The following is a 12,457-nucleotide window of genomic DNA, read 5'->3' as shown; positions in this document are numbered from 1 at the left end:
CGCTGACGCTGTTAGGTAAGCTCTAGGAGCTATATTAAGATACTGGTCGCTAAACTGTTTGAGGCTCAGTAGCCGTTTGTGGCATAGACATTTGGTCGTATGCTTTAGGGCGACCAAATGGGGTGGTGGCGGGAGAAATGCTAAGCAAACCTATGACCCCATAGGGGAAGACACCCTTCATGTGACGGTTTCGCTCGCCACGTCATCCCGTCCATGCATAGCTCTTATGGGTCTTACCGGAGGTCATTATCGGTACCTCGACAATGACATCTTTCAGTCAAGGCTCAGCCAGGATGCCACCTATGTGAAAGCCACAAGCGACATTCCTATCATGCATTACTAACATAAACACGAAAGAAAACACAACTAACCAAGTTTAAAGCAAGACTGAATGACTTTCTAAGAACAAGAAACTGAAGTCTATCTACCCGAAAGGTAAAAATGAGTTCGACACAAAAACATAAACAAAACATAACAATAACAATAAATAATGTAATATAACAGTAACATAAAACATAACTAACGAAAAACAAACAAATGAGATGAGAACATATAAATGAAATCTATTCCTGTTTAAACTTAGGCCGATATTCCTGAGATGTGTGGTTAATTAATCCCCAACTACCAAAATAATATTTAAATCCGTGTAAAACAAGTAACAATTATTAGGATTCGAACCTGGAAACCTTCGACTTCAAAAATCAGCTGTTAAACAAGTGATTTGCGACGGCGATTTTAACCACAAGATCAGACCGGAAGGCTAAAAAACAAAACATTTTTATTTTATTTTCTAACGCTTCGTTGCAATCTGTTCAATCGGTGAACAACAATCCCTGATATAGGGAGTGTTGTATGATATAACATATTCCTGATGTAAGGATATATGATATAAGGATGTGTAGTCTAGTACATATTCAGGCCGACCATTCTTGAGATGAGTGGTTAACTGAGTCCCAACCACCAAAGTACTCCGGTATCCATAGTCTATATTCAAATCCGTTTAAAAGCAAGTAAATTTTACAAGGATTTAGTAGGAACAAAAAATCTGACGTAAAAAATTTAGGCTACAACCCTAATTAAATTGGTGGTTATTGAATATTTTTTCCAGACGTAGTAAACTCCAGATCTAGTAAACTCCCAGTCAATACATTAGTACTATTTTATACCATTAAATTTTTGTTATAATAATTTGTTTATATATATATATATATATATATATATATTTATATATATAAACGATATATATATTGTTTTAAAGTAAAAGCATTTAGTAAATATATTTTTTTTTAGTGTTTCAGATGATGAAGATTTACCTAATAATCAGCATTGTATAATAGTAGATAATAAATTAAACAGTTATGGTATGTTATTTTACAACAATTAGAGTGACACAAAAGAAATGCCATATCGATGGATTGATGAAAATATTAATTTGCAAGAATATTATATCAATTTATATTTCAATTATACGTTAATTGAAATATAAAAAAACTAATTCCTGAGATTTTCCTTTTAATTAAAATGATTAGTGAATTTAAAACAAAACTCTTCATAATAAACCATCAATATAACTCAAAACGAAACATTTTTATTAAGTAGAAATGATTATTCCCATGATAAATTAATAGATAACCATTGAAATCTTCTATACTTTATAAACATTGTCCAAATTTAAAAAAAAATTCACCACACATCTCTCTTCAACAATTGATATTAAAACATAATTTACCTCTTATTACTTGCGGTAAAAACTGAAAACTAATCCTTTTATTAAAAAGTTGTAAACAAAAGCACATAAAAAACGCTTTATCGCTTATTAAAACATTTATAAATGTTTTGATTTATAAAATCTATAAAAAAATTTGAATCCTCATTTAGAAAAAGGGTAAAAATTTAATTACGTTCATCCTGTATTAAGATATAGCCCACACACAAGACATTCTAATATTATCACTTGGGGGCTTCTTCAAAAGGTTAAGATACAAATATATGCTGTTAGATTATTGCTTGTATTCTATTCTATCCTTACGTTTATATTTATAAACATTAGATTTTCCTTAAAATCACTAAATCTTAAAAATATAACAGTATCCACTTAATTAAATCAGAAAATAACGTTTTTGTGTAATTCAATATAATATTTCGGCCTACAGTTAAAGACTTTTTATGCTTCCATTACAATTTTTAATACAACTCCGAAACAATCCAAAAAATCTTCCACCAATTTATTTAAAATTCCATTAAAATATTTTCACTTACCGAAGTATTTTTTTTCTTCTAATTAATTGTTAATTAATAATACAAATTAAAAATATTTTTAAATAACCCTCAATTTTTTTCATCCCATTCAGTATGTACATAAATAATTTACAATAATTACAACTGGTGAATCATATTTGCATCGATATCAATATCTACTCGATATTTGAATAATTTATCGACATATAGATATCGATAAAACATATACTGCAGCGCCTCCTGGCTTATAACCGTAGAATTAAACTAAGAACCTACTCTGAGGTGATACCTATGTAATGCATAAAACCGCATCAAAATCGGTCCAACCGTTTAAGAGAAAAAAATATATAACTGGAGTTTATTATATATAGATTTACTTTCAAATATAAATAGAAAAATCTTTTATCGCTTTTAAGAAAAAAATGAAGAAATTTCTATATTAAATATCTTGTTTTAATTTTCTTTTTATAGGATATAACACTTTTATTAAAAATGTAATTTTATTAATTCTTTATAAATATTCTATAATTTCATTATAAATTCATGAATGTTCAACCTATATGTTTATGTTATGTTTATGTTATATGTTTACTTACCTTCCCTCTTCGAAATTTGCGGTTTTCCCTCATCCACGACAGTTCTGCTTGCGGTCTAGAACCCAAAGCTTCACATGTGATAGAATATTCCTTTTCGGCTACCAGTATGTTTGGTTTATTGACAAGTCGAACGGTTAAAGGCCTCACTGAAATCATTAAATAAGCAGACAAAAAGGTATTAAATATTTACACTGTAAATAAATTTTACTTTAAAAAATAATTAAATTTTATTAACTTTTAAACTACTTATTTCATAATTAACGGGTATTTCATCAGAATAGAATGACGGTATAATTCTACTAAAATAAACTATCGTACGTTGCTTGTCTGAATTTACAAGGATCAGAATAATTAAAAGGATCCAAAACACAACTGGATAAATAATCTATCGGTTTACCGATGCATTAAAATATTAATAAACAGTAAATTATAATCAACTAATCCTTAAATATTCTGATTAGACTAAAATATCAATTTAGTAAAATAATTTACTGAATCAGGACTAAAGTTGCTCTGATGATTACTGAAGAATAAAACTATATAAAAATTCCCAAAGAAAAAACTCCAATAAACAAAAAATAAATTCCTTTCAAAATTTAATAACAAGTATTACAAAATTCAGTACTTACGTATTAGCCCGTCGACCAATACGTTGCAAACTTTTGGGTTATTGCTAATATCACCCGATATAACCGTTATATTACCATTTTTATAACCACTTATGTTTATTATTTTATAAATATAATTTAACCAAACTTAACCTACGCTTGCTAACCTTAACTAATTAATACAGTAATATTTTGAGTATTTATAAGTAATAAATTCAGTAATTATTGCAATTATTTATTATTTAAATAATCAAAACATTGCTGATAATTAGTCGAGGTTAGAGAGCGAAGTGAGCGTAGGTTAAGTTTGGTTAATTTATATCTATAATTATAAACAATAATACTTATATTTTTAATATGTAAAATATGTTAATGATTCCGTAACTCTTTTAATTTATATTTTCAATCTAATTTAGATTTAGCATTTTCAAAGTTACGGGATCATTATGGTTATGGTCGACGGGCTAACACAAGCACCAAAATTACATCAGATGTAACTGTTTGTTTTTTAATCGGTCTTTACTTCCAGAACAGTTTTCCAGTTTTCACTAAAACATTCAATAAAAATATATTTATTCAAATAAAATGAAATCTGAAATGTGTAAATATCTAAAAAAATTTCAATTATTGTTCCATATTTTGTTATTAATTATTATTAAGTATTAATTAATAATTAATCGTTTTTTATTTAATATTAAAATTAAGATAAGGTAGAAAATTTCGGAGAATGGGAGAATGTTAATAAGGAAATTCTTAAATCAGCAGAACCGAACTTAGGCGGAACAAACAGAACTGGTAGAAAACCTTGGATTTCAGACGATATATTGCAGCTGATGGATGAACGTAGAAACTATAAGAATGCTAGTGATGAAGAAAGTAAAATGAACCATTGACAGTTAAGAAATACTATAAACAGGAAATACAAACTAGCGAAAGAAGAGTGGATTAAATAAAAGTGTTTAGAAGTGGAAAGAGAAATGAAAATTGGTAAAACAGACGGAACATACAAGAAAATTAAGGAAATCTTTGGGGTACATAAATTAAAATCTAATAATGTGTTAAACAAAGATGGTACACCGATATATAATACGAAAGGCAAATCGATTGGTGTGTGAAATATATTGCAGAGTTATACGGAGGAAATGAATTAGAAAATGTTGTTATAGAGGAAGAAGAAAAAATCGAAGAGGACTAAAGGGGAGAAACAATACTGACATCAGAATTTAAGAGAGCATTAAAAGATTTGAATGGCAGAAAGGTTCCTGGAAAAGACGGAATACCTGTAGAATTAATGCGCAGTGCAGGTGAGGAAGCGATTGATAGATTATACAAACTGGAGAGTAATATTTATGAAAAAGGGGAAGTTCCGTCAGACTTCAAAAAGAGTTTTGTAGTCATGATATCAAAGAAAACAGGAGCAGATAAATGTGAAGAATATGGAACAGTTAGCTTAACTAGCCAAGCATAAAAAATCTTAACTAGAATTGAGAGGAGAGTGGATGGAAGAACTGTTACGAGAAGACCAATTTGGTTTCAGGGAAAGTATAGCGACAAAGGAAGCAATTTTAGCGTTCAGATTATTAATAGAAGGAAGATTGAAGAAAAACAAAACAACATACTTGCCATTTATAGACCTAGAAAAGGCATTTGATAATGTAAACTAGAATAAACTGTTCAGCATTTAAAAAAAATTAGGGTTCAAATACAGAGATAGAAGAACGATTGATAACATTTGCAGGAACCAAACAGGAACAGTAATAAGTGAACATAAGACAGAAGCCGTAATAAGAAAAGGAGTCCGACAAGGATGTTCCCTATCACCGTTACTTTATAATATTTACATAGAACTAGCAGTTAATGATATTAAAGAACAATTTATCCGGAGTAACAGTACAAGGTGAAAAGATAAAGATGCTACGATTTGCTGATGATATAATAATTCTAGCCGAGAGTAAAAAGGATTTAGAAGGAACAATGAACGGCATGGATGAAGTCCTACGCAAGAACTACCGTATGAAAATAAAAAAGAACAAAACGAAAGTAATGAAATGTAGTAGAAATAACGAAGATGGACCACTGGATGTTAAAATAGGAAGAGAAAAGATTATGGAGGTAGAAGAATTTTGTTATTTGGGAGTAGAATTATTAAAGATGGACGAAGCAGAAGCGATATAAAATGCCGAATAACACAGACGAAACGAGCCTTCAGTCAGAAATATAATTTGTTTACATCAAAAATTAATTTAAATATCAAGAAAAGATTTTTGAAAGTGCATGTTTGGAGCGTCGCTTTATATGGAAATGAAACTTGGACTATCGGAGTACCTGAGAAGAAAAGATTAGAAGCTTTTGAAATGTGGTGTTATAGGAGAATGTTAAAAATGAGATGGGTAGATAAAGTGACAAATGAAGAAGTGTTGCGGAAAATAGATGAAGAAAGAAGCATTTGGAAAAATATAGTTAAAAGAAGAGACAGACTTTATAGTCACATATTAAGGTATCCTGGAATAATCGCTTTAATATTGGAGAGAGGTAGAAGCGAAAAATTTTGCAGGCAAGCAACGTTTGGAATATGTAAAACAAATTGTTAGCGATGTAGGATATAGGAGGTATACCGAAATGAAAGACTTACACTAGGCAGGGAATCTTGTAGACCTGCGTAAAACAAGTCAAATGACTGAAGACGAACAAAATTTAATTTTAAATAAAACATATTTAATATATTACCAATGCTCCATTATATATATATATATATATATCTGTCTGTGTGTGTGTGTGTGTGTGTGTGTGTGTGTGTGTGTGTGTGTGTGTGTGTGTGTGTGTGTGTGTGTGTGTGTGTGTGTGTGTGTGTACGAAGTGCAAGAATTTAGTGCTGCCAGTAATAAAAAGTGTGCTTTGAAATATTATACTGTCCCATATCATATATATATATATATATATATATATATATATATATATATAAATACGTATATTTACTTAGTACAAAATGAATGAATTAGTTTTCAATAATATTTTTCGGTGTTAGAACGATAATGAATACAGTTCTTTACTGTAAGTTATGTATAGTAGTTACACAAATAACTGAACAAACACCAAACATCAATTATAAATGTAAAACGAAATACAGTCAAGAACAGAAGCCATGCGCAACTGACTGCTTCTCCCTCACTCGAACAAACTCGGCGAGGCCGAGTTTATCCGAATAAGCGTATCATAATACGTTATGATACGCTTTTAACAACTGAATAACAATTATGAGTCATAATTGTTATTCACTGCTTAGCAGAATCTCCGGTATTTGGCTAATCTCGGCTCACCCAAGTTTAAACGAACGACCGAAACGTGGTGACGTATAGAATTAAGTAGGCAGCCCCCTTGCCTAGGACATCCTGGCTCACTCGCATGTAAGAGAGCCGGGAGTCCGAGTGCTTCTAAAGATGGCATGGGGGACCCTTGCGGTGTGACTGGTCGTGAGTAAGGGGAAGGGTATGCGCTGCGCAATGAATGTCTGGATCCTAGTAGGATAGGAACGAGAACGGGTAGCCCTCCTGAGAAGGTGCATCTTGGCTTGGCTGCCTAGAAGAGGAAGTCGGGGCGTCCTTGAATCCAGGGGGTCCCCGGTAGGTGGCCTCTTGATTGAGCCAAGCTAGAGGTCAAGCTACTATCACGACACCCTAAGGCGACCGAGTTATATCTAACCGGCGGAGACCGGTTGCCTTGGGGCTGTTAAAAAAAAGGAAATAAAAATAGGTTTATACAAATGACCGTATAACCGTCTAACGAAGTTTTTTACTTCAAAAATTATATTAAATATTAAAGAAAATAATATCAGAGAAAGAGCGAATCAGGCAAGGGAAGTTTTCTCTGTAACCTCTATTCACAAAAGTATTAAATCTGCTCTTAAATTTCAAGCACAGTTAAAAAAACAAACGTCCTGAAAATTTAATTAATTTATTGAATTTTAAAATAAAACAGACTAAAATTCAAATAATCAACTGTATTTTTTTCTATTTTGTAACAAAAGTTTGATGTTATGTAAAAAGAATATATTAAATAATACAGAGGCAAATCTTTTCAGATAATTTAATAAAATTTTATTAAAATAAAATTTTATTAATAAAAACCTTTTTATTTAATGATTAATATCAACTTACATAATATAAATAAATAATGACTTCATTTGAATAAACTCTCTAATTATCCTGTACAATCAACATCAGGAAAAAAATATATATTAGAAAAAAAAAACAGCAGAATTTTGTTTCATAAAACACGAAATCCTGAAAAAGTAGGCTTAAGTGTTAAACTGCAAGTCTTTTGCGTATAAATATTTTCAAATCATGAAATATCATATTGATCAGACAGTTAATCAATCACGTGCAAATCTAATTAAAAATACAAATTTAATGAAGTGTTTTTATGACTTAAATTTTTATTAATTATTATCCAGAAGCTTTGTATTAAAAAAACACAAATAAAAAGCAAAAATAAAACGAAAAAAAAAAAAATTTAACATTTTGGACAGATTGGAGGTTCAGTTTTTATATTATTAATAATAGCAATGTTAATAAATTACAAATATAAATTTCCTAAAGATAGAGTATAATTCAAAAATCTTTGATGAAATTTAAATTAGTTGTAATATTTTCACGTTTGATTCATTTGAATAGAGTAAAGGAGTGAAATAATATTTTTAATTAAACATACGCCGATCTGATAACAATTCTAGTTTTATCAACTATGTTACCTAGTTGGATGAATTAAAATACAAAAATTAAGAATAATTTAATTATATTTTCTGATAACAGTCTATTTTTTTCATACATAAGTCATATTAAAATACTGTGTAGGGGAAAAAACGGAATATTTAACATTTTTAATATATTATATCAGCAGGTTAAAGTAATTTAATTAGAAATAATGACCAACAATATATATAGTAGAAGAAAAGTTACGGGCAGTTTCTGTCAAGTCCTTCAAAGTGGGTAGTGGGTGGAGTTACTAACTAAATTGAAGTACTGCACTTCTGTTTATTATTGGGTTTTTCTCGATGCACTCTATATGCTCAGTTGTCTATACGTTAAAAAGAATATTACGCAGTATTTTTATTCTATAAAAAGTGAGAAAGCTTCGGTCGACATTTTTAGTTTGCGTTAAAGAGTGTTTTTAATATAAATTAAGAATTTTATCATTATTAAAATAAAATAAAAGCAGTGTTATAATAGATGAAATATTTAATAAAAAATTTATTTATTTAATTTTTTTTTTAGGAAGTGAGCTAGCTCGAATAATGAAACTGTCATAGTAGACGTACTAAAAGAGATTTACTATTCTATTAAAGTAAATTTTCAGTAGTATAAAATGTAAAAACAGGAATTATAAGATTACAATTTTATTAATGCACAGTAAAACTGCACATCGTTTAGAATACATTTAAAAAAATAAAGTTAATTTTTAAAGTTTTTATAGTTTATAATCGAATTATAGACTAAATATAAAATAATACTTATTTCAGAAAAATTCCTCAAAGTCTCTTTCAAAACAAAAGGATCCTTTTTTTATCACTTCATCTACACATAAATATACGAGTATACGTATATATATGTAAACACGGAATGATTCAGGAGAAAAGAGAAAAAATTTGGGAATTGATTTTAAAGCTTGAAATAAGGAAACATTTTATACAAAAACGCTTTGTTATACAAATACGAAAACGCTTTGTTATATAGTTACAGCTAGCAAACGTTTTGCCCCGATTTCAGTTCCCGCCGTGAAGGCGGGATATAAGGGCTATAATATATATATAAGGGATATATTTAAGACGTTATATAAGGGCTAAAATTGACAGTTTCATATGTGTGTTGTCCTGAAAAGTCAAATAAAATTGATCCCAGAACTGTATCTTCCGTAACTTTCATAATATCCAACTACGAGAGTAAGTTTATTATTATCCGCAATGTAGTTATAAATTTTATTGCAATACAAATAGGAAACTTACATCTACATCATTTTTCGACATAGTCCCTTTGCATTTCAGCTTATTTGGTCCATCGTTGCACAAGCTTCCTGATGCCTTCATAAAAGAAGTTTTTCGGTTGAGCTGTCAGCCAAGAATGCACAATTTCTTTCACTGTTTTGTCCGAGGTAAATCGACGGCTCCTTAATGCCATTTTAAAGTAGTAGTCAGAAGGGGCAAAATCAGGAGTATACGGAGGATGAGCCGGTACTTCAAAGTTTAGTCTGGAGCGTTTCAGCAGTGTGGCAACAGTATGTGGACGGGCATTGTCATGCAACGACACAACACCTTTGGACAGCAGTCCTCGGCGTTTGCTTCGAATTGCAGGATTCAGTTTAGCAGTAAGAATCTCACTGTAACGCGCACTGTTTATTGTCGTGCGCCTTTCCTCATAAGTTTTCAGTACTGGGCCCTGTGAGTCCTAAAAAACCGTAAGCATCAGTTTTCCTGCGGGTGGTTGGGTTTTGAATTTTTTTTGCAGGGCCAATTTGGGTGTTTTCATTCCATAATCTGCCGTTTACTCTCCGGTTCGTAATAATGGATCCATGTTTCGTCACCAGTGATGATTCTGTCTAAGAAGATGTCCCGTTCGCTACCATAGCGATCCAAATGTTTTTGGCTGATGTCCAAGCGCGTTTGTTAATGCAACTGTGTGAATTGTTTTGGTACCCATCTTGCACAGACTTTATGAAACCCAAGTCTGTTATGGATGATTTCGTAGGCGGAACCGTGGCTAATTTGCAGACGATGTGCCAATTCATCAATAGTTAGTTACTCGTCTGTCTAAGAAAACCATGTCACGTGCACGCTCAATGTTTTCCTCATTTGTGACGGTAAACGGTCGTCCGGCTCCTTCATCGTGCGTAACACTTGTGCGTCCATTGCTGAATTTTTCAATCCATTCGTAGACACTCCGTTGCGGCAAAACACTATCCGTACTGTACTGAAAGTCTTCGATGAATTTCGGTCCCTGATATACTTTCCGACCACAAAAAACGAATCTCTAAACGTTGCTCTTCTTTAGTACAAACAGGAAGCGGAGTAGCTATGGTTAACGGCAGGGTAGCGATATATAGAGAGAACTGCTGCTAAATGTGGGGGGTTTTGACCATCACTGTTAAAACCATTAGAAAAGAAAAGAATCGGATGTTGGAAGGTGAATTACTCGTTTCAAACTCCGAAACAATAAAAACTGGAAAACAGAAATACTAATTTAGACGGTTTGGATAAATGTTTGGACAGCCAAATTGTTTACGATTTCTATTAACAAGGAAAATACCTTCACACAGCTAAACGTATTTGAAATAAACTAAAAGAGGTTATTAGTTTTCAAAGTGCTGCGAGGGTCAGGAAGATTTTGAAATCCTTAGGATTTCGATGCAGAAAAACAAAAAAAATAATAGAAATATTCTCATCGAAAATGATGAAATAGGAGAACAAAGAATACGTTATTTAACATGTATTTAACGTTACAGAAAAGAAAAACGTTCCATTTTTTATGTAGATGATATGTACATTTTATTTCTCATATCTTAAATAAAACGTGGGTCGGACAATTCTGATCAGAGCATACATCGTCCTATATCAAAACCAGACCGAGCGATAAATCATGCACGGCGATGACGGGAAGGGACTCATAAACGACGCTCTGCTGATATAATAAAGTAGCATATAAAGTGAGGATTATCACAAAATCTAAGAAATCGGAAATGGTATCTTGGTAACAGGAGAAGTAAATACCGTTTCATTATTAAAAGCTTTGACCGGAACTTTACAAACTAGATCAGCTGCGCAAATCAAGGCTTAAGACTATACTTTGGATTGCTTCTTGATGTACACGGTCACAAAGCCATTTCGCCTGCCACTATATCACCCGGCTGTAAACCCCATCGAAATGATATGAGCAAACTTAAAAGGTTATTACGGCCCAAAGAAACGTTACGTTGAAGTTAAATGCCGCCAATATCCTACGTGAAGAAAAAAAATTTCTAATGTAAGAGAGAAAGACTGGTCACCGATAAGTAAGTTTGTGAAAAAACTAGAATATTAGGCGAAAGAACATTTAGTTGTTGAAGAAGAATTTTTTATCAATTTACGAGAAAGTAGTGACGAAGACAATTATTCAATTTCAAGCGAAGACGAGTTCGGCGACGAAGATTTACCAACTTTAGAGTAACAGTTTCTCCATTCAGGTAAGTCAAAATAAATATTTTTATGTTACGAGCATTTATTTGTAGTTAAAGTAAAGTAAAATAAGAGGAATAAAAACAAGGACAAAAATAAAATACATGTAAAATAATACGTGGAGTTAATAAAGTGATATTGTGTATAATAACGTTAAAGAACAATTTAGATTCGGAGTAACAGTACAAGGTGAAAAGATAAAGATGCTACGATTTGCTGATGATATAGTAATTCTAGCCGAGAGTAAAAAGGATTTAGAAGAAACAATGAACGGCATAGATGAAGTCCTACGCAAGAACTATCGCATGAAAATAAACAAGAACAAAACAAAAGTAATGAAATGTAGTAGAAATAACAAAGATGGACCGCTGAATGTGAAAATAGGAGGAGAAAAGATTATGGAGGTAGAAGAATTTTGTTATTTGGGAAGTACAATTACTAAAGATGGACGAAGCAGGAGCGATATAAAATGCCGAATAGCACAAGCTAAACGAGCCTTCAGTAAGAAATATAATTTGTTTACATGAAAAATTAATTTAAATGTCAGGAAAAGATTTTTGAAAGTGTATGTTTGGAGCGTCGCTTTATATGGAAGTGAAACTTGGACGATCGGAGTATCTGAGAAGAAAAGATTAGAAGCTTTTGAAATGCGGTGCTATAGGAGAATGTTAAAAATCAGATGGGTGGATAAAGTGACAAATGAAGAGGTATTGCGGCAAATAGATGAAGAAAGAAGCATTTGGAAAAATATAGTTAAAAGAAGAGGCAGACTTATAGGCCACATACTAAGGCATCCTGGAATAGTCGCTTTAATA

At 31.5% G+C, this 12,457-nt stretch overlaps 1 protein-coding gene across 1 annotated transcript in view; it reads right to left on the bottom strand.

Moving 5' to 3' along the window:
• Positions 1–12,457, bottom strand: part of LOC142325792 (neural cell adhesion molecule 1-like) — a 962,523-nt gene that overhangs the window by 454,731 nt on the left and 495,335 nt on the right. Inside the window, exon 6 of the mRNA XM_075367823.1 lies at positions 2,835–2,980. Within this exon, the coding sequence (XP_075223938.1) occupies positions 2,835–2,980 (146 nt within the window). The remainder of the gene's footprint in view (positions 1–2,834; positions 2,981–12,457) is intronic.

Source organism: Lycorma delicatula, chromosome 5 (assembly GCF_047948215.1).
Source record: "Lycorma delicatula isolate Av1 chromosome 5, ASM4794821v1, whole genome shotgun sequence".
NCBI classification, from domain to species: domain Eukaryota; kingdom Metazoa; phylum Arthropoda; class Insecta; order Hemiptera; family Fulgoridae; genus Lycorma; species Lycorma delicatula.
The sequence above is the reverse complement of the archived record's forward strand: the minus strand, read 5'-3'. Positions and strand labels throughout refer to the sequence as shown.